We start from the raw sequence: 22,251 nt of genomic DNA on the forward strand, positions 1-22,251 counted from the left end.
CTGCAGATTAACGTTATCAGGATCTGTGACCACTCGTGTTTATTTTGGCTGGGACCGGTTTTCATGATGCCACTTATGCTTTACAACAATGACTGCTGCTATGTGCTGATCTGTGCAAATCTCATGTAAAGGAATCTGCATTTAATAAAAGTCAATTATCATCCCCAATTAATAAAAATATAATTGCTGCAATCCTGGAAAAGATAATGTAACGGTGACAAAATGTGTATATTCAAAAACATATGAGTCTAAAGAATAAACTTGAGTTGATATCATTTATTTTCATGTGACAGTGCCTTTAAATAAAGTAAAAGCTTGAGCAACAATGACATTTTTTTTGCAGCATTGTCCATCCAAGTCGTCCATTCAGAGACACCGGTTGCGTCTGCACAATCCTTCAGTCATAATAGTGAGTGACCAGTGCTCCTCTGGGTGGATGCACACTAGAAGATTTAGTGGAATTTAGCTCCATCTGAATATACTGAGTTAATATCCCCCCCAAAAAACTCTGACAGGAACTTTTGGGAGTAAATAAAAATAAATATTCAAGTGTGCATCCGACTCTGCCGTCGTTCCAAGCAGCAACAGCTCTGCGCGGTTTGTTTAACAGTCCCAGCGGCTTCCTCTGAAGCTCTACGTGGCCTCCTCGGCTTTAGGAGCTCCCTCCTCCGCGGCGCCGCTGTCCGAGCTCTGCTGTTTGACGTACTGCTGCAGCAGGGCGGAGAGGTGGGCCGGGTGGCGCTGCAGCAGGGAGGCGGTGTGGGAGGTGAGCATCGTCAGCCCGCTCACCAGCTGACCCTGGACGACGGTCATCGACGGCATCTTGGAGAAACTCACGACACCATCTGCACTGAGCAGCGTGTTCTCTATGCAGGCCCCTGTAGAGAGAGGAGAAGCATGCTGCAGGTTAATGTTCATAATCACAGATGCTCTTTAGATATCATTTCCTCCACCTTCTTAAAGCAGAAGTAAGCGATCCGGTCATTAACTTCTTCTCAGCCGATGGAGTTAGCAGTCCCCGCCCTCGTCCCTACGTCACCACATTCACGCGCATCCCTTGGCTGCACACACAGAGAGGACCGCCCCTTTATGCCGTTCTCTCTCCTCATTGGATAAAGGTTGTAGGATACAGTGACTGACAGACCCGTGTTGCGGACCAAACACTCTAAGTGATTGCTGTCGGAAGATATAACTATTTAAGAATTATATTAAAGCAGAAGTAAGCGGAATATTTATGTTAATATAAGTCTTAAATAGTTATATCTTCCCACAGCAATCACTTATATAGAGTGTTTGGTCTGAAACACGGGTCTGTCAGTCACTCTGCTCTGCTGTAAGCCGAGGAGAAAACTTTCCTTGTATCCTACAACCTTTATCCAATGAGGAGAGAGAACGGCATAAAGGGGCGGTCCTCTCTGTGTGTGCAGCCAAGGGATGCGCGTGAATGTGGTGACGTAGGGACGAGGGCGGGGACTGCTAACTCCATCGGCTGACAAGAAGTTAGCCAAAACAACCGGATCGCTTACTTCTGCTTTAAATGTGAAGATTTGTTTGTTTCTTTGTCTTTAATGATATTGAATATGAAAAAAACCTGCATGTCAGACAGTTATTGTGTTGGACATAGAGGATGAATATACCCAGGAGCGTCATCTGTGGGCTGGACCTGAGAGCAATCAGCATCTCCCTCGCCTTCGGCTCTTTACTGATGATCATCACTGTGGGGCCGATGAACAGAGCGGCCATGTTGGAATAAATACTGTCCTTCAGGAACGACCGTGTCACCTGAAAATAAGAGAGATTACAGATTACATTACTTTTTTTTTATTATTAAAATTGGATATTGGATTAAAAAAAGATTACATCGGCTGCAAATTTGTTATTTTCTAAATATGCAGGTGGTGCAGAGATGATGCACTGTTTGAAATGTCTAACGACGTACAACTAAATTCTATGAAATATAAACATCAGCAACAGGTTGTTACTGTCTCCTCTCAAAGCAGAAGTTATGTGATCCTGAGTGTTTTTCAAATACCAACACAAATGCAAAAATTGGTTCTTTACTGGCCCATAGTTAATGGCACCTCCCATAAACCTTTGTTGCACTGCTGTCCTCAATTCTCTCCTCTAATGTCCCATAATCATGTGTGCTATTTATTTAAGACATTTAATAGAACAGGAATAACTTCATCAGAGCAAGCGTCAAGAAACTGGAAGACACAAGAGCTGTTTGCATGAAAAAGCTACTGTCATAGTCGACTCTATTTATATAATGTGGACAGACAGATGCAGAATATAAGAGAATGCAAGAATAAAAGAGAGAAGAGAATAAAATAATACAAATAAAACCATGTACAGTAGACGTTACCTGGTTGGGGAAGAACTTGACAGCAATGCCGTGTTTATGAAGTCTGTTCTTGAGACTCATCATGTCTTCGGCGTTGCTGGCGTTGTTCTGGACCACAGCGACCATCTTATAATTCTGGAAAACATTCTTCAACTCCTTCTTCAAGAGTGACGTCACAGGACTATCCTGATGAAAGAACAGAAAAGAGTTAATCTCACAGGGGGATGTGACAGAGTGGTTGATTTCAGCAAAAAGAAAACCTCGGAATATAAAAATAAGGAAACATAGGGGGCAATGTTTCTGACATATGGTCACAGGTCTTGGTCAAGCTGGACACGTCTGCTGCAGTGACATCTTTTTTCCTGTAACTTGCTCACTTTCTCACTTTGTAATGTAATTCAACAACTTTAACATGATTTAAATTGTTCTACTAACTAAAGTATCTGCTTGTGTAACCATCTGGAAAAACTTGGTTGCATCAGTGTCAACACAGTGGGAGGAGGAGACTTCAGCAGGTTGTGTGCTGTGTGCTTCTGTTCAATACAAACTTTGTTTACATTAGATATGGGTTAGATTTTATATAATATCATCTTTTCTTTTTAGCTGAGGAGGAATAATGTAAATATCAAACCACATGATGATTATTACTAGAACTGGTACTCAATACAGTAATGGTCTTGAAAATTGTCTCGCACTGGTTTGGTCTGGTCTTGACTCTGTTAATAATCATAAATATATGATAAATGATATGAGATGAAACAATAATATAATAATAAATGGCCTTTACCTCCTGAGCCACTCTGGGTTTGGCTGATGGGTAGGCGCCTGGGGGAACGACCCTTGTTGGGGGGACGTACTTGGTCACAGCCAGCAGCTTCTGTCGGAGGATGTGCATCGGCTTCTTGTGGCGAGTCACCGCCTTGGAGCCGTGTCGGACACTCTGGGTGAGAGGAAGCCATCCTGCAACACACACAGTCCGGTAAACAAACACACCTGACAGTCCACCACATCTCTAACGTTACTACTAGCTGCTGGTGCTAACACCGGCTAACTGAGCAGCAGATGCAGCACTCACTGCAGGAAAACAGTTTAACAGGAGCTAAGATGACAGTTACCAGCTTTAAAAAATCACAAACAAAACATTAATTCACTGTGGATAAATAAACTAAAGTTAAACATGCAGTATTAACTCTACTTTACCCTGTTTGGGTAGTAATTTTACACACAAGGTCGCCGCCATCTTGGACAGGAAAAAACGTGATTCAGGAAGTGACGATGCTACAAATGCTGCGTTCAGGTCCCGTCGGTAAAAAGGGGTTTGTCACTCACACCAGAGAAAGAACAGGAAATCAAATTTTAACCTTTTAGATGTGTAATTTATTGCTAGAATGATTATATGAAATCAAGGTAATAATGCTGGAGTAAGCAGGTGTTGTTGCCAAGCTAGCGTTAGCTTAATCTCACTTCAAAGCCTTCAACAGTCCTGACTAGTTTATCCAACATTACTGTAAATTATTTTTTGCTCCATTATGATTTAATATTTAGATAATGTCACGTGTGAACAGTTTTGGGACATTTTCTGTTACTGGAAGTTGGAAACGTTTAGTAAATTAGTTTGAGTTATAGTAAGAAATAATTACTTAGGAGCAATCAATGCATTTTGTTTTTTGTGTATTTGTTTTATATTATCTTTGTATTGTAGTTTTGTTTGTTTGTTTGTTTTTTACCTACTTTTATTGACGTTTTTTAATCATCATGTGATGCCACAGTAGCCAGCATAGACATACACCCATAGACATTACACCAGCCCAACTTACTTTGTAGCCGTGAATAACAAATATACCGTGAACGCAGCATGGTTCATCGATGTGTGGTTTTAATCATCGCTGAATCATCGCTGTTCAGGTTATTTTGTGTGTAAATCACATCTGCTTCACACGCAACCTTATTTGTGTTATTTTATTTTTTATTTAAAGTCAGTTAATGAAAATACTATTTTAAGATTTAAAAAAAAAGAAAAAGAAAAAAAAAGTCCAGTTCATGAATGCATGATCAGTTTCATGGTCCTGTTACAAAACTCACCGCTGTCTTTTACGTAAAGAAGGACGCGGGGTTACGTCAGCGTCAAATTGACAAGCATGAGGCGCATACTCAGTGTGAATTTATCCAGGTATATCACTTTATTTGGGAGAAATCTTCCGTCCCGTGCCTCCCTGACCGTGGGTCAACACTGCGCGTTTGCACCGCATTTCTGCAGGAAATCAACGACAGACGGCACAAACATGGACCTGAGCAACATGAGGAAGAAATACAAAGGAGATGAGGAGGTGAGGAGTCTCAAGACTGAGTCGCATTACTTATAAACTCCAGACCGATCCAAGTCTGTGGAGCTGCAAGGTTATGGTGACCCTCTGCTTGTGTGTCAGAAGATTAATGTGCAAATCCTGCATTGTGCATCCGTCATTTGTGTACTGGGCTGGATAGTGTGTGTGCTCCAGCTGCAGAAATCGTGTGTTTTCATGTCCAGGCAATCATGCACAGCCAATTAAAAGGCTAATAGAGACCCCACATGTGGATGTAGTACATATTTTTGAGCTTTGAAAGTGAAAAGATGTTAATACAAACTCTGCAGGAAACAGAGATTAAATATGGGAATTATCTACAGATGTTATATCATGTATTGTTCTAACCCTAACACTTCTTCTGGGGATTTGTGGCACAGGAAATATTACAAACATGCTGAGGTCAGACTAGAAAGTGAAACTGCAAAGAAGCCGACCTTTAAAATGTGACAGTGATTCAGAGCAAAATCTCAAAATCTACCATGCACCATTTGAAGAAACCGAACATGCAGCTTCAGGATCTGTGGTTATTTGTGTCGACAGTGCTTCGAAGAGAGTCAGCTCGTGTCTCTGGACCCAATCAAGCAGTTTGGAAACTGGTTTGATGCAGCCACAAAGTGCCCTGAAATCGGAGAGGCCAACGCCATGTGCATCGCCACTGCCACCAAGTAGGAAACTTTAACTCTTATGAAAAGAGCAGATTTTCCGTCACAATGTTTCCCAGTTTCTCATAAGTCTCATGTCTGTCTGTTCAGGGACGGACGCCCGTCTGCTCGTATGGTTCTCCTGAAGGGCTACAGCAACGAAGGTTTCCGCTTCTTTACAAACTATGAAAGCAGAAAAGGTTCAGAGCTGGTGAGTTATGAGTCTCTTTTGTCTCTCTGACTCTCACACTTTGTCTTTTTTTATGTGTATTTTGGTATTTATTCTATTTCCACATCCGCCATGTTGATCTTATCTTTCATCCACAGGAGACTAATCCATTCGCCTGCCTGGTCTTCTACTGGGAACCTCTAAACAGACAGGTACAGAGAGGCGTTCATGCAGTTTCTGTCTGGTGTTTTTGTTTTTTCCACACAGTGCATGACAGTCGATTTATCTAAATGTTTATATCCAGATTCGTATCGAGGGCCGAGTGGAGCGGATCCCCTACCAGACCTCCTGTGACTACTTCCACTCCCGACCCAAGAGCAGCCAGATCGGGGCGGTTGTGAGTCGACAGAGCACTCCGGTTCCCAACAGAGACGTAAGAACCAACAGAACTGCTGTGGTGTTATGAATGAAATGCATCAGTGTTTGTTTGACGCCTCAGTTTTTTTGTCCTTTCTTTTCTTTGTTAGTATCTCAGGGAGAAAAATGCAGAACTGGAGGAGAAATACAAGGAGACAGAAGTGCCCATGCCTGAATACTGGTGAGCACCACGTTTTATTCTGTGCATAGAAATGAACTATAAAATCCTAAATTATGGGGAATGAGAAGGAGTGTTAGTGCTGTTTGCTTGCAGGATTTCATAATAATAAGTTTTAGTTTGAGTTATAGTTAAGCTTTGTTGCTCCAAGCCACATTAAAACAACCAATCATCCACATAGTTGGAGGTCACAAACCCAACAACACTTGCAGGAAATGAAAGTGCATCAATTTTAATAAAATTCCTCCGTTAAATTTCGGTGTATTTGGACTTTTCCCTTCCTCCGGGCACCATTAAAGTAGGTGAAGAGACAGGAAATGAGAGCAGAGGAATGCAACAACGGTCCTTTGGCTGTGAATCAAACTGCAGGTTGTGATTATGTGGGATGCACATTAACCATAACACTGAGTGAACCAATGAAATATCACCTGTTAATTAGTAATAGTCTCGGGTTTTTCTCAGGTACAGGATGTTGTGTTTATACAGAGAGCTCCATGTTGTTCCATGTTCATGTTGTTTTATACTGTGGTGTTTTACTAACAGGGGCGGCTACATGGTCAAACCGTACTTGATGGAGTTCTGGCAGGGTCAGACCAACAGACTCCACGACCGCATCGTCTTCACCAAACCAAAGGACGGAGAGTCGGAGCTGGAGGAGTTCCAGCACAACGCGGAGGGAGGCTGGGTGTACCAGCGCCTGTCGCCATGAGAGACGGACTCTCATCATATACAGGGAACAGGGACACAAACCTCATCCAGGATGTGACATCATCATCGAATTTAAAGGGATAGTTCACCATTTTTTGGGGCAAATTGGCCCATTGCCATAATCCCTATAGTTTTAGCAGTAGGTTTGTTACCTTTAATTGTCGGTGCAAGCTATTTTTAGAACGGTGGAGCAGAGCCGCGAGCTGCTCAGAGCTACGCTACGGAGGCTAATGGGATTTCTTGGTTTCCCTCATCAAACTCATCAAATACACAATCCAAAAACTCCAAAACGCTCTCGTGGACAAGTTGTGACCTGCACATTCACCACGCTATGAGATAATAACAGAACGTTACGAGACAGTTGTTTTCAAGGTAAATACAGAGACTGCTTGCCGAAAAACTGTCCCTGAAGGCAACACACATCAGTGGTTTTGCATGAATTTACCTCTAAAACAACTCTGTCTGGTAACGTTCTGTTATTATCTCATAGGGTGGTGAATGTGCAGGTTACAACTTGTCCACCAGAGCGTTTTGGAGTTGTTGGATTGTGTAAGTTGTGTGTTTGATGAGGGAAACCAAGAAATCCCATTAGCCTCCGTAGCGTAGCTCTGAGCAGCTCGCGGCTCTGCTCCGCCGTTCTAAAAATAGCTTGCAACGACAAATAAAGGTAACAAACCTACTGCTATGACTATAGCGATTATGGCAATGGGCCAATTTGCCAAAATGTTGAACTATCTCTTTAAAGAAAAAAAAGAAATCACCATCTTTACCTCACCTGAAGTAACTGCTCATCTGTACAGTAGGTACTGATGGAAAACATTTGATGTTTTAAATAAGTGCTGCTGCTGCTGCTGCTGCTGCTGCTGCTGTGTTTAGGATTTAAACCGTGAGACGTTTGTTTCTTGTCCTCACATGTTCTCAGTGGATCAGTAGGAGAGGTGTGATGCAACTTTACATTTCCCTCGTGTCATGAAATGAAAAATGTGCTGAACAGAGAGTGCACTGACTGACACGGGAGAGCAAACTCCATGTGGTTTTTCGCTGAATAATGATTGACCATAATGTCTGTTATTCAACAGTGTTGTTGTTGATGTCGACCTTTAGGACCAGGAAACTGTTTCATTTTTCTTAAAAGCACAATCTGTGCCACCGACTCTCTGCCACCATTCAGTCTTCTCTGTTAACTGTTCACTTTAAGTGTTGAAAAAATGGGCAACACTTTATTTTACAGGTTTATTTTGTTCCTAATAATCCACAAGAAGGTTTACGAAAGATGCAGCTTGTAATTTTACACTAATTCTGAGTAGGTGGAGAGTTTAGAGGCAGTTTCCTTAACAAAAGCCATCAATTATGAATCGTTGATTATTGGAAAACTGGATAATCTAGGTTAAATCAGCGAGCCATGAGAGGTTTAATCGACTGTAATCTGCACCAAGTGTTAACATCATTTCCAGGAGCCTTCGTATAAATAAATATTTTTTAATTTTTAGAGAATAAAGGAGAATAATTGACCCATAAAGTGAAGTATTTCCAGCCTTTACAGTTGATTTCTATTAACTATGAACTGATTGTAACCGTCTTAGGTCCAGATGCCTTTTAATAACGAGATTAAAAGAGCTGACGATGTTGTTTGTGCCAATTTTCTTGTGTACGTCTTGTACTACCTGAAATTGTTTACTGATGAAGAAAATGTTGTTGTCGTTGTTGTTGTTTTTGACATGAATTAACTATGAAATAAAGTTTAATTTATAACTCAGGCCAAAGTGCATTTTGTGACCAGCAGGTGTCAGCGGTGCAACATTTACAGACTTAAATGTCCAACAAAAAACACCCACAGAGGAACTATTTTCATGCATTAACAACTGAAAACTATTAATTCTGTTTATATATATAAATATATATAACTAGATCCTACCTGTGGCCAGTTTGTGCACTAACATTAAGGAATCTTGTATTACAAAGTGCAGAAACACACTGTGTGGCATCAGATGTCAGTGTCTGCTTACAGTCACCATGCCGACACACACTCAGGTGAAATAACAAACTCTCCTCTGCAGCTTTCAGACAGGACCACGTCAGTAACATTAACACCTAAGTCGCTTAAATCATTGATCTACATGTTCAAACAGCAGTGAGATAACTCACTGAGTGTGACCTGCCTGCACACACACACACACACATACACACACACAGTGCACTCTGTCACATTAACACATCATGATACATTTATTAAAAACAAAATACACATTTTTTTGCTTCAAAGATTCCATAAAAGATCATATAAACTGTATATGTATATATATATATTTTAATTTACCGTACCTGCGGAGCACCATCAGAGTCTCACACAGTCATCAAAATCAAGTCTATATTTGCTTTGGTCGTAAAAATGTAATAAAAATTTTACTGTGCCCTGGTCGCACACTACACAAACATGCCTCCTCCGGTTTATATCGATTGAATAAAACATTACAAAAAAAAAAAAAGGAAAAAAAAGAAAGTGTCATTCCAAAACTCTACATCTACATTAATAAAAATAAAAACATAATAATTACAATAAAGTTGCTTTTCAATCATGAGGCTGAAGATGAGGATGAGGTTAGGCAGTTTAACGTTTTCCTTCATATGTTTGATATAAAACAGCACAGGGAAGATAATATGGAGAGATTTTTTTTATATTGTTGATAAACCCCAAAAAAGAAAAATGTCTTTGAACTTTGCTTTGCCTCTGTTTGGTGTGCGTCTAAGGGCCGCCAGCTGATACCAGATGTTTGTTTAGGTGTGAGCCCATTGGTCACAGTATCTGCCTGGGTGTGGTGCTGCTGCAACATGGTTGTGTTTGTTTGTATGTGTGTGTGTCGAAGCTTTCATAGATGTGACACTGAAATATGACACATTTGGGATTTGCTTTTTTTTGGTGTGTTTTATAGGGAGCGTGTGCCCTATTTGTCAGTCTTCTTTTTATGGTTTTCATCATCTGCGAACAGGTTTGGGTTCTCGGACAGCGTGGCCCGGACCCTCTTCTTCTCCTTGAAGCGCCCGGAGTGGGACACCTTGACGTGACGGCCCTTGGTGGCAGATTTATCCACAATCTTCTCCAGTCTGGCATTGAACTGGCTGTCCATGTGGTCCGCGGGGGGGTTATTGCCTGAGTGGTCTTTCTTCCCGGTGTTGGTCCCATACTCGGCCGGGATCTCGTACAAAACCTTTGGTTCAGATTTCTTCTTGCGGGAGAAGGTCAGCTTCCACCAGCTTTGTTCAGCCATGGCCCCGACAGAGACTGGAGGACTGGCCTGAAGGACACACACACACACACACACACACACACACACTGTGTTACAGTAACCGTTATTATACCTGCACAGGTCAGTGAACATAGAAAAGGTTCCTCATTGGCAACTTCAGTGTCACATTTCTGGACACACAAATTATACATGATGTGCTTTGACACATTTTATAATATATCAATTTAATTTAACATCTTTCATCTTGTTTGACACCCTAAGAAAAGGTTTTGGCCTCTCATGTCAGTGTGTCAGTGTGGAGGCTTTGAAACAGCATTTAGAGACACATTCACATGTAGAAAACATAAATAAAGTCATTTTAGAAAAAGTGTATATTTTACAAAGCACATCTGAACCACAGGAGGCAGAAGACCATGATAAATAAGTCAGTCAGAGGTAATGTGGTTGAAAAATTACCTTAATTTTAATGCACAGTAAATTATTTTGCATATTTATATGAGGTTTTTCTTATATGTTTGTATATAAAGTAAACTATTTGCTGTCAAATAAGGGCAGTGGAGTGAAACAACAATATTCCTGTCTGAAATATGCAGCAGCATTAGATGGACATACTCATGTACCTCACAATTGTACTTTTTTGTGTTAAAAACACTCCTATACGACTAGTCCACCTATAAAAGTAAATACATGAGTGTGCAATTGTGTATGGATATGTGTATGATTATTTAGACATATGGGTGTATGTGAACATGTGCACAGACGTACAGTATGTGTACCTTTTGTTCTTCTCCTTTTTTATTGTTTCTTTTGTGTCTATAAGGGCACTACATGGTTAGCATTTGTATTATTTAGCTACATCATATTGTACCCATGCCTACTTTTATTCACTACACTGATGCTGCCCATGTTTTGTACAAAAAAATGTGAAAAAGTAAATACATGGATTTTAAACATTTGCATTTTAGAGTTTTCTATAGTTATTGTAATGTCAAAATTCTGCTAAAGGTTGCTTTCATACTTTATCTATGATCTGTGCTGCAGGTTTATTGAAGTCATTAATCAGGTGGTCATCATCATGTAACATCATCAGCATGTGACACTACCTGCCCTCAGTCTTAGGGACTAATGACTGTGTGTGCGGTGTAGAGGCATCCTTAGAAAGCCGACAGTGACTGTGGATGTGGATGAGTTCTTCTTCTCACATCTCCATGATTAGCAGGTGTAACCTAACGTGAAGAGGAGGAGGAGGAGGAGGACACCTGACACTCTGCTCTCAGCTGATGAATTAATAAACACCTGAACAGTATCCTCTGTCTCTCCCATGTGATCTGATATGAAGTTAGAGTAAAAAAAAAAAAGGCCTCATCGTGTTATATAAGAATAAAATACAGTCGAACTGATTCTATTGAAAACGAACGACCCTGAGGATGATTCTATTAAAGTCTTTTATATCTGTGCTGCTGACTCCTCCACGTCGACACACATGGAGACAGACAACAATCAGACAGACAGAGTTTTATTATTACTTTTATTCTATTATAACCCTTGGTCGCCTAGCAACCACATGGTTACAATAACTTCCTCATGGTTATTGACCGGGTGTTTGATGATAACAGTTAGTGTGTCACATGCATCATAACATTACATCTACGTGGCAGCGCCTATAAATGGGTTTATATCCATTTGCTTTTAACGTTTCCTTTGGTTTTCTTTTTCTTTTTCTTTCTTTTTTCTTTTTTTAAAGCACGTGTTGTTGACATAAAACCTGCCTGGTGCTGCTGAGTCATTTTCAATTGATCAGGCTGATTGATTGATCACCTGTTGCAGCTCTTTGATCCTGAAAAAGTCTGTTCGAGTGTGAAACCTTTGCTTTTAAATACAAATATTATAATGAATCCATAATTTAGTTTAAGTCTCATTGAATTAAAGTTGCTTCATTTGCCTTTAGTTAAACCACCCAAGCTCTACTTGCTTTTTCCTGAGCTCTCACCCACTTTATCATCACAGAACCTCCAGTGTGGAGCTTAATACACATTCATTCAGTCATTTAAGTCTTTCAAAATAATATTCAATGGTTAAGATGCACACTAGAGCTACAACGACTACTTGACCGATCAGTTAAATAGGGGCCTTTAAACTTTCACTTTTCAGTGCTCACAAATGTCTGAACTGCTGCTTCTCGTGGTCATAGTAAACTTATCATTTCGTGGCTTTGAACAGTTTGTTGGACGAGATAAAAACATTTCCTGGGCTCATCTCAGGCTGTAAGATGTTATGATTAGCATGATCGTGTGTTTAATCACCAAATTAATCAATATTAAAAAAAACAATCACCAGCACACACTGTGTTATCTGACCATCACTAGTTTGACTAAAGCTGGGAACCCCCTCGCCGTCCCTCCCCTTCTCTCTTCCCATGTTTCCTCTCTGTGTCCTCTCTCAAACTAAACCCTCACACTCCTCTAACAGGCGATTTACTCGGAAATCAAAACCGAAACGCACAATTTCAATAAACTTTTAGTTGAATATTAACAAAATACACCTTCCTCGCCATGAATAAACAAGCTAAATTGATAAAACGATTGCAAAACGATTTATATTAACAGGAGAACGGAGGTCGTCCAACCTGTATTTGAGTATTTCCGTGCATTATGCTCGTTGTTCAGCGTTTGTGTGACCGTGTGGCTAATAAACGCAGGTTTTTATGAGTTCATCAGATGCTGTGATCCCAGCTTTATGAGGGCTGCCAGGAAGCAATGAACGCACCAATGCTGCGTTGGTGTGGTCACTTTATCATGAAGGCACCTATGCAAATAAAGAGTCCATGCCCTTTTGCAGAAACACTCATCTTACTCTTATCTGGCCCATGTGATGTGCGGCACCTGGCACGCACACACACACACATACACACACATGGTGCAAAGGTTCAAGACAGAAACAGTGGAGGAAACAATTGACTCTTGTTTTTTTGTTTTTGTTTTATCAATTTTACTTTAAAACTGTCAGAGAGGGACATCTAAAGCAGGAGGATGGGTGTGTTACATAAGAGCACCTGCACTTTAGTCCTCTGTCCCACTAATGTCCAATTGTGTTTATTGCTGACCTAGTTGTGTACACACACTCAGGTAACAGATAGTGCTGCTGACCAAGAGGAGCTTTTATGAGTTCCCCCATGGCTGCAGCATCCGTCCCCTCACCACAGTGTTCACCCAACTTTTATATGTATAGATTCAAACACTAATTCTCTTTTCAAATCCTAAATCTGAAGTTAATACTGTAATTTCTTTTTAGTTGAATTCAGCAAACTGGATGTTTTGTGCAGGCTGCTCCATGACAAACGTTTACACAGCATTTACATAGTATTGTTGACTTTCCATCCAGCAGTTTCTGCAGAACACAAAGTTAACAACAGCGAGTGGCACTTTCACACCGTGTTAAGTAAGAGAACACAGCGGCACGATATGAGCACATATTTCTTTTTAGTCCTCTATGTTTGACTTAGATGTGACCTTTGAGACAAAAAGCCCTGTTGACACAAAGGAGGCCCTCCATAGCTCCCTTTAATAAGTTACCATGTATTTTTGTTATGTGTGTGTGTATGTGTGTGTGTGTGGGTGAGTCGCTCTGCCTCAGAGCCTCAGAGATCAGAGCAGGAAGGAGGGAACGGTGCAGTGGCGTTCAGAAATCACTAACCAGCTGCAATGTCTTTTCAATAGCATAATGTTTGAGCTGCAGGGAGAGAGAGAGAGGAGTCTCCAAGGGCACCGGTGACTGTGCTGCCCTCATAATTGAGCTGGAGGTTCATTAGATTCTCAGGTTTCATCCTTTGTGCCAACTTCACTGTTGACCCGTGACTGCAAAGTTGAATGAGTTGATGAAGGCACCTTGGGTGTTCTCTGTCTGATCTTTGTTAAAATAATAATAATACTATTAATAATGACAATAATAATGTGGATCTATATGTAAGTGTGTGTGTAATTTCTGAGCGTTTTTTAGTTTCTGTATCTTCATTGAAACCTCCTGTGTTGTTATGGGGATGTTATTATTCTCTTCATCTTCTTTGTATATACTGTGTTGTCTTATTATGTTTTGTGAAGCACTTTGTGACTTTGTGCTGCGAAAAGTGCTATATAAATAAATAAATAAAATAAATAAAGAATTTATTATGTTAAAATCCAGAAATACTGTTAAATTCATGACTTTGAAAAAGTTTATATTTACTCTCAGTCTGCAGCTCAAGCGCAGGACAAACAAACAACGACATGTTGTGACATATCCACCGCTACTGTGGTTCATGGTTCAGTTTTTTTGTCTTTCATTTTCTTTTTATAACATCTATTTAAATCATCAAACACTGAAATATTTCTCTCCATATTGTAGTTTTTCAAACAAAACTGGTAGAAGCTCATAAAAACAGTGAAACGGCCGGACGCAAAATCCAAAAGCACCTGTTAATGTCATTAAATGTCCTGTTTTGTCCGACTGACCGTCTAAAAACCAAAGATATTCAGTTTAATATCATGAACGGCAAAGAAAAATGACAGAAAACTTCAGATTTGAGAAGCTGGACCCGTCAGTTTGCCCTAAAAATGACTAAATTACTGCCCGTTGTTGCCGTTCTCCATCTTGCAACTGTGATATACCGGTAATAATAAGTCCTGGACTGTATCGCTCTGTGACTGACACAGGTACGTTGTATATTATAAATATACTTTAAAGATGATAAACCAAACTAATACTTTCAAACATATTACTGGATCTATTCTGAGATCAATGAGCCTTCAGTTGCATATAAACATATAAAACAGTTTCTGCGGTAGGTTTTTAAAAGACATTAAATAACTTTCAGGTGTTTTCTTACCTTGTTGATGAAGATCTGGCTGAAGGAGAAGCTCTCAGACGTGATGCTGCGCCGCCATGATTATGAATTCTTTAACTCTCCTCTGTGTCTTGCTTCTTTTCCTTCTTCTTCTTCTCCTCAGGTGATCATGCACAGGTACAGCATCTCTTCCTCTCTGCCTCTCGCTCTCTGACCTTGTCCCTCTGTACTCCACTCCTGCACACACCCTCCTCAAACACACACACACACACACACACACACACACACACACACACCTAAAGCCCGCCCAGCTGAGTGCATGAGTGAGTAAATGACTGTTGCACCCATGTGATTTGGTGAGACCTTCCTCCGGGGCACATTACTGACAGCAGGGTTAATGTGAACTTTGAAATGAGCAGCTTTCCAAACTGGAAATAAATTCCCCCCTTTTTAACTGTGTCACGTTAAAACTCAACTTTCTTTTAACAGGGAATTAAGAGAATAATAAAGAGTCAAGTTGTCATTGTGTTTTACATTTCCTGTTGCACTGGTTTTAGTACAGAGAGGGAGAGAGAGAGAGAGATGGAGAGAGGGAGAGCTGAATGAGGGGAGTGTTTCTGATATTTTGCATGAGTTGTGCAAAATCACAGACAGTGAATTGACACTTACTTTGCAAGTTTGGTCACAATTCAAATGACCTGAAATTAGGTTACTTGAGAGGCACTGCTGCTGCTGCTGCTGTACATGACCTCTTGTAGGCCACAGTTCACAATAATATTCAGATTCATTACTAAAGTAAAAGTAGAAATGCTTAAGAGGTACTTGTGCTTTAGTTAAACATTTTTATTCTATTATCTTAGATAAGGGGGAAATGTAGTCTTTACTGAACTACAATTAACATTTATTTACAGCTATAGGCAACGCAGGGCAAGGCAAGGCAATTTAGCCCAGTTTTACAAACAGTTTGTCTCAAAGGGCTTTACATGGCATCATAATAACATCCTCCGCCCTTATACCCTCACATCGACAGAGGAAAAACTCCTGGAAACGCTTTTAACAGGGAAAAATTGGAGAAACCGCAGGGTGAGCAACAGAGGAGGGATCCCTCACCCAAGACGGGGAGATGTGTAATAGATGTTGTAAACAGACAAGAAAACAGTTTATAACACAGAATATGGAAAACATAGAAATGTCAAGAGCTGTTTAGAGCACCTCTCTTACAATATAAAAACCCCCACAAAACTCTGTAGGCTAAATAAGTTTGAACTGAAATTACCAATGGCTGATTGAATAATTGTATTTTAATAACTGATCAGTGGTATTTTAATACACACAGCAATAAATAGGCTACCTGTTTTTATCAATACATAGCCTACCTGATGTTGATAAAAGTGATAACAACGACCTAGTTGGAAAATCTCATAAAATTCAATGAGGAAGCACCTAAGTAACTAATAAAAAAGAAAATAATAAAATAATAAATCAGAGAGAGATGTATTAATGGGAGTGAACGCGGAAATCATAAGTAGGGCATTCAAAGGGAAACGGAAAACAAAAATACAAAGATGTAAGTAGATAAAATGACTTTGAGTTGCCTTTAGACAACGACAGCGCCCTCTGCTGGCGGGCTTTGGAGCTGCAACAATCCCATTCACCAATCAGCTGCAGCTTTCAGTAAACTGTAACGTGATTGGTCGGTCTTTGCACCCGGATGTAACACCGCCTCTTCCTATTGGCTCTCCTCTTTGTAACGTGTCGTAAACAGTGAAATCTGGATGGTAGGAGCGATTTTGGATAAAAAAACCTTTCAAACAAACCGATTTTCAAACGAACTTGTTTTTAATATGAAGTCATAAAAGTTACGCGAAGCCAAAACAGTGAAGATAAAATGGAGGTAAGCTGAAATAACCGCTGTCTGACTGCGGTTTTGATTAGCATGCTAGCTAACGTTAGCTGGTAGTCACAGTCAAAGTGCAGTGAAATAGCAAATAAATAGCAAAACGCTTTCAGAAATAAGTTATTGTAGTATAGCTTTTGTGCGGTTATCTGTGGTGTATTTTATTATCTGTACAGCTGAAGGATACAGAGATGTCTCGTGCACTTGCTCCCGTTAATACAATGTGGAATAAATATAGTATATAACTTTTTTCCACTAAAACAGAATATCCAAAACCTTCCCATCGACATCCAGACCAGCAAACTTCTGGGTAAGGCGACACATGTACTGTCAAAGTGTCAATTTGGTGGACTGTTAATTCAATTCATTAGTGTATCTGTGTGTAAACAGCTGTCACACTGATCCTATACAGTTGTCACATGTTGTTTCCAATAGATAAAACCACAGATGTTAATTGCAATTAATTACTGTGTCCTGTGTTCACAGACTGGCTGCTGGATCGACGACACTGTAACCTGAAATGGCAAAGTGCAGTAAAAGTGATCAGAGAGAAGATCAATGCCGCCATCCAGGACATGCCAGAGAACGAGGAGATCAAGCATCTTCTCTCCGGCTCCTGTAGGTCATTTACAGCCCCACACTGTCACTGTGCTTCTTGTGTCATGTTAATATATTCAACAGTCAGGCTTTCTGTGTCCATCTGTAGTTTTGTATCATGATTTCATGCTGTACAACAGAGTTATAGTAAAAGATATACCAGGATTTTAAATAAAAGTAGCTTCACTTGCAGTCCATGTGCCGTATATAATGATTAACCATGTGACACAAATGCACTGGTAATTTTTAGCTGTTGCTTGTCATCTACTGTCTCTGTATTTCTGAATGATTATAAACTGACAAACATATTTTTTGTTTTTCCCTACCAGACATTCACTACTTCCACTGCTTGAGGATAGTGGAGATACTGAGGGGAACAGAGGCGTCTTCTAAGAACATTTTCGGCAGATACTCATCTCAGAGGATGAAGGTGAGAGGAGTCACACGAGCGTCTGTTGCAGCACTCACAGCGAGTCTCTCAGCCTGTCAAATGTTTATAATTAGTATCTCAAACCAGGTGGTGTGAGGAGATTTCTGAACAGTGTTCATCTGCTTTATAAAACTAACTGCTAGAACTAATCTGTGTGGCTTGTGTTTTTATTGTTACAGGACTGGCAGGAGATTGTGTCCCTTTATGAGGCAGATAGTGTCTATTTGGGTAAGCTTAATATAAAATACTATAGTATGACAGAATCTGCATTGTCGCGTTATGTAAACAAAGATTGTTTTAAGCAAGAAAAATAGATTTTGGTCCAAGCAGCTGCTGTTATTCTCTTCGAAAGCGGAAAAATCTTCTTTTTTTCTGTTGCTGCTGTTCAGGTTGTTTTTGCACCATCGCCACAGGATATGGGAAAATAACATTCGGCTAAAGAACCTAAATTAATTGGATGCACAGATTTGTTTTATCCTGAATGTCTGTTTTCCTGCCCCAGCGGAGGTCGCCAGCTTGCTGAGTCGCAACGTGAGCTACGAGGGCCCGGCTCTGAGGAAGCAGCTGGCCAAAGCTCAGCAGCTGCAGCAGGAGATGAGCAGGCGGGAGGTGGAGTGCCAGAGCTCCGCCGCTGACCTGAGGGAGCGATACTACGCTGCCTGCAAGCAGTATGGCATCACAGTAAGTGCAAACACATGCACACCAGCCAGAGAATATTTGGACATGCACACTGAGACTCAGAATAAAAAAAAACAAAACCAAAACAGATTAAGTTGCATGTTGATTGGCCAGACTCTTGCTGTCTGCGTTGCCATTCGTCATCCTGTTGCTTTACTTTTTCCTTCTGCCAGGGAGATAATGTGGCTCGTGAGCTTCAGGCTCTGGTGAAAGACCTGCCAGTGGTGCTTGACGAAGTCGGGAAGGATGCAGCAAAGTTAGAAGAGCAAATCCGACTTTATGCTGCTTTCACAAAATTTGTGTGTGAGTGGTGAGTATATATCAGTGCTGTCACTCTGGCTTTTCCCTTTTACACTTGGAAGCTCAGTGATATGAAATAAATATATTATTACTTGACTAGCAGTAACTCAGCAAGTTTAAAAATACAGTTATATTTCTTAGAGTACACACACGTCCCTCTCAGCAGTCTAAAGGTCTTAACTCTTAAAACCATGGGGGATTTTTTTTGTTTGTGGCCACATGAGCTCACGCAATGTTGTTACTTGTAGGACTGAACCAGTCTTGCCCATGCTGACATTTGCCCAGAAGAGGGGGAACACAACATTTTATGAGTGGAGGACAGGGGAAGTCCCCAAAGTTGTTGACAGGCCGGTTGAGGAGGATGCACCTCCTGAGGCCGTCACAGAGGACACGGTTAGTACACGGTTGATTAGGTTCATATTACAAAAGCTTCCCATGTGAAAAGATCACTTCAGTCAAATTTTATTTTAGTTGTGTATAATTTCTTCTTTAATCTATTTTATCAGTTCATTTGAAGGACTGTCTGTTTCTGTGTTGTCTTTTTAAAACCTGCTTTAGATCGACTGGGGCGACTTTGGCAAAGGAGCAGCAGACTCTGTGGGTGTGAGTGGGGGCATCACAGTAGAGGAAGGTATAGACTGGGGAATCAGTCTGGAGCCCAGCTCTGAGGTATGACACCTACACAATACAATATAGAGAAAGATAAATGCATTTAGATTTTATGTGCTGTGCATACACGTTTTTAGAAAAAAAAGAATATGTTTGATTATAAAAGTTACTACACTTAGTACTCAGTAATATCATTGTAATAATATTGTGTTAAAATTTTAAACCTATAAAATCCGCTTGAATGAACTCATTTGAACCTTGAGGAATGGTGACAGTGAGGAGATATTTAGTTCTTCTATCTGTGGCTGTGGACACATGTATTACTGAAAAAAGTTGGTAACCACTCCTCACATTTCACCAATACCAGTCATACCAACGTCCATCTGTTTCCTTCAACAGGACGCTGGTGCAGGCGGCATCGACTGGGGCGACGGTGAAGCTGCTCCAATAGAAATCGAAGTTGTAGACGTGGGCACAGACTGTGAGCTGCTTTCTTTTTTCTTTTTTTTTCTCTCACTATCCCTCCAGCTAAACTTAACCACATGCAGCTGTTGTGTGTATGTGTGTGTTAAAGACGAGTGTGTCATCCTGTAGGTCCTGAGGGTGTGGCCAGGGGCGAGGATGCTTGGTCTCTACTGGAGAACCCACAGTCACGCAGCCAGTTCATCGATGAGCTAATGGAGGTAAAGAGTTCAATCATCAAAAAGATTTAGTTACATGCACACATGGCCTGTGATTATTAATAATTTTACTTATCAACTAATCTAGTGAATATTTTTTTCTTTATTTGTGCAGTAAAAATAGAAAATAGTGAAAAATGCCCATCATATACGTCAAGTTTTGTGTCACAATCCATTCAAAATGTGAAGATGATACAGAAAAAAGTAAATTTTTACATTTTTAAAACCAGAACCGATGAATATTTGGGTCTTTTCCCTGATAACTGATTCATCGTTTGTCAAAATTGTTTCAAAATTGTTAACCTGATGTCCCTCTATAATTCATGCAAAATTGACAACAGTATTCTCAGAGATGGATCGTGTGGTGCGCTTTTGCAGATTATGATGACAACACTAAATGGGATACTTAAAGTTGCTCCAATCGATAGTTTTTATATTAACAATGGATCAAATGACTAAGCTTGGGAAAGGCTTGTGATGAATTATCGTTCTCTCAGCCTCCGCAAGAGCTTTACCTCCCAGCTCAAGGTTTTTCTTGCCCTGTACCTCCACTCCTGTGGCTCACGCTCTCTGCGCCAGGATAGTGTCAATTATTTTATAGTATTCAAATAATTTATCACAAGGATGTGACACTGGTTTCATGTGTTGGTGCAGCTGGAGGTTTTCCTAACCCAGCGCATCAGTGAGATGGGAGATGAGGGAGACGTGGTGTCCATGAGCCAGTTCCAGCTGGCTCCTTCTGTCATCCAAGGCCAGACCCGGGAACACACCCGGGAGATGCTGTCCATGGTGCAGGACCTTCTGGGCCGACTCACCACTCTCCGGATGCAGCACCTGTTTATGATCCTGGCGTCTCCACGGTACGACATGCATGCTTGTCATTTAAAGGGATAGTTCAACATTTTTTCAAATTCACTTATTGCCGTATCATAGGGGTAGGTTCATTACCTTTAATTATCGGTGCATGTTGTTTTGAGATTCACAGGGCAGAGACGCTAGCTGCTCAGCGAACACACTGAAGGTGAATGGCACATGTCCCTCAAAACTTATCAAATACACAATCCAACAACTCCAAAAGGCTCTTGTGGAGAAGTTGTGACCTGCACATTCACCACGCTATTTCAAATGCGCATGTTTAGTGCAGCTACTCCCATTTACTCAAGAAAGTAGTTCCGACTATCAGTCGTAATGTTACATAATTATACATGATTATTTCATAGCGTGGTGAATGTGCAGGTCACAACTTCTCCATGAGAGCGTTTTGGAGTTGTTGGATTGTGCATTTGATGAGTTTGATGAGGGTGGACCAGTACTGTTCATCTCCATTGTGTTTGCTGAGCAGCTCGCATCTCTCAAAACAATCTCAAAACAACATGCGCCGATAATTAAAGGTAATGAACCTATCCTTGTGTGGGTACAGGGATTATGGCAAGAGGTGAATTTGCTAAAATGTTGAACTATCCCTTTAACAAAAATAAATGGAATTTGAACATTTATGCAAAAATCCACGAAAATCTAAAGATGTGTTTTATATCTGATATCTGTGTTTAGGTATGTTGAACGTGTGTCAGAGGTGCTGAGGCAGAAGCTGAAGCAGGCAGATATCCTGGTGCTGAAAGGTGCCACCATGGCTGAGAAGAGGCAGGAAGCCCTGGAGGAGCAGTCCAGACTGGAGCCTCGTGTCGACCTGCTGGCAGGACGCACCCGGGAACTCCAGAAACAGGTATTGGATTTCTGTTTCACTTTATTTATGCTCACCAGGTTGGTGATTTCCCAGCTCACTAGAAGGGGAATATTGTGCAATGTTTTTGTTATCCCTGAGTGTTCAGTTTACAGTATGGTAGCAGCTAAACCAATTCAATTAAAGGAATAAGTTATAACTTTAGGGTTATTTAAGTTGAAATGTGTATTTTTGCTTTGATTTCTGACTGTCAACTGTGATTTGTTTTTGCAGATTGAAGCAGACATTTCAAAGCGATACCACAACAGGCCTGTCAACCTGATGGGGGTTAATATCTAGTGAGCTTCACAGATACTCACTAAAAATATTTTGTCATGATCTACAAGGAGAAATAAAATGGTATTTAATTTAAAGTCTTTCATGGTCTTTATATTTTCTGGATTAAACTTAAATGACATTTGTACAAATCAAGTTTTTTTTTTAACAGAGCTGTTTTGGCAAATTAATAAATGG

At 40.5% G+C, this 22,251-nt stretch overlaps 4 protein-coding genes across 5 annotated transcripts; 2 read left to right on the forward strand and 2 right to left on the reverse strand.

The window, feature by feature from the left end:
* Positions 1-261: 261 nt before the first annotated feature.
* mrpl10 (mitochondrial ribosomal protein L10) lies at positions 262-3,597 on the reverse strand. Its single transcript, XM_085761657.1, has 5 exons — positions 3,545-3,597; positions 3,132-3,304; positions 2,366-2,530; positions 1,638-1,782; positions 262-878 (listed from the first exon to the last, which is right to left on the reverse strand). Exons 1-5 carry the CDS (start codon positions 3,582-3,584, stop codon positions 634-636), a joined length of 768 nt encoding a protein of 255 aa, XP_085617783.1. The 5' UTR covers positions 3,585-3,597; the 3' UTR covers positions 262-633.
* Positions 3,598-4,442: 845 nt separating this feature from the next.
* Positions 4,443-6,871, forward strand: pnpo (pyridoxamine 5'-phosphate oxidase). Its single transcript, XM_085761298.1, has 7 exons — positions 4,443-4,671; positions 5,230-5,354; positions 5,442-5,541; positions 5,658-5,711; positions 5,804-5,932; positions 6,027-6,097; positions 6,638-6,871. The coding sequence occupies exons 1-7, from the start codon at positions 4,483-4,485 to the stop codon at positions 6,801-6,803; spliced, it is 834 nt and encodes a 277-aa protein (XP_085617424.1). The 5' UTR covers positions 4,443-4,482; the 3' UTR covers positions 6,804-6,871.
* A 2,853-nt stretch (positions 6,872-9,724) lies between these two features.
* Positions 9,725-15,134, reverse strand: prr15lb (proline rich 15 like b). Its single transcript, XM_085761299.1, has 2 exons — positions 14,909-15,134; positions 9,725-10,095 (listed from the first exon to the last, which is right to left on the reverse strand). The coding sequence occupies exon 2, from the start codon at positions 10,066-10,068 to the stop codon at positions 9,745-9,747; it is 324 nt and encodes a 107-aa protein (XP_085617425.1). The 5' UTR covers positions 10,069-10,095; positions 14,909-15,134; the 3' UTR covers positions 9,725-9,744.
* A 1,479-nt stretch (positions 15,135-16,613) lies between these two features.
* cdk5rap3 (CDK5 regulatory subunit associated protein 3) lies at positions 16,614-22,151 on the forward strand. 2 transcript variants are annotated; one of them, XM_085762446.1, is made up of 14 exons: positions 16,614-16,760; positions 17,028-17,073; positions 17,250-17,381; positions 17,690-17,790; positions 17,970-18,018; positions 18,293-18,471; positions 18,642-18,778; positions 19,017-19,161; positions 19,327-19,437; positions 19,777-19,858; positions 19,972-20,060; positions 20,712-20,917; positions 21,609-21,780; positions 22,012-22,151. In XM_085762446.1, the coding sequence occupies exons 1-14, from the start codon at positions 16,755-16,757 to the stop codon at positions 22,075-22,077; spliced, it is 1,521 nt and encodes a 506-aa protein (XP_085618572.1). In that variant the 5' UTR covers positions 16,614-16,754; the 3' UTR covers positions 22,078-22,151. The 2 variants fall into 2 exon arrangements, with proteins under 2 accessions (XP_085618572.1, XP_085618573.1); XM_085762447.1 differs by having other exon boundaries at positions 16,614-16,644.
* Positions 22,152-22,251: the final 100 nt, after the last annotated feature.

Source organism: Trachurus japonicus, chromosome 19, assembly GCF_045865225.1.
Source record: "Trachurus japonicus isolate A0001 chromosome 19, Traja_1.0".
NCBI classification, from domain to species: Eukaryota; Metazoa; Chordata; class Actinopteri; order Carangiformes; family Carangidae; genus Trachurus; species Trachurus japonicus.

Coding starts and splice junctions, on each gene's coding strand:
- mrpl10 (XM_085761657.1), bottom strand. CDS start 3,584: ATGGCGGCGACCTTGTGTGTAAAATTACTACCCAAACAGG. Junction 1,783..2,365: donor TCAAGTTCTTCCCCAACCAG/GTAACGTCTACT, acceptor TCTTATTTTCAG/GTGACACGGTCGTTCCTGAA. Junction 879..1,637: donor CCCACAGATGACGCTCCTGG/GTATATTCATCC, acceptor CTCTCTCTACAG/GGGCCTGCATAGAGAACACG.
- pnpo (XM_085761298.1), top strand. CDS start 4,483: ATGAGGCGCATACTCAGTGTGAATTTATCCAGGTATATCACTTTATTT. Junction 5,933..6,026: donor CTCCGGTTCCCAACAGAGAC/GTAAGAACCAAC, acceptor TTTCTTTGTTAG/TATCTCAGGGAGAAAAATGC. Junction 6,098..6,637: donor GTGCCCATGCCTGAATACTG/GTGAGCACCACG, acceptor TTTTACTAACAG/GGGCGGCTACATGGTCAAAC.
- prr15lb (XM_085761299.1), bottom strand. CDS start 10,068: ATGGCTGAACAAAGCTGGTGGAAGCTGACCTTCTCCCGCAAGAAGAAA.
- cdk5rap3 (XM_085762446.1), top strand. Junction 18,019..18,292: donor GGCAGATAGTGTCTATTTGG/GTAAGCTTAATA, acceptor TTCCTGCCCCAG/CGGAGGTCGCCAGCTTGCTG. Junction 20,061..20,711: donor TCATCGATGAGCTAATGGAG/GTAAAGAGTTCA, acceptor GTGTTGGTGCAG/CTGGAGGTTTTCCTAACCCA.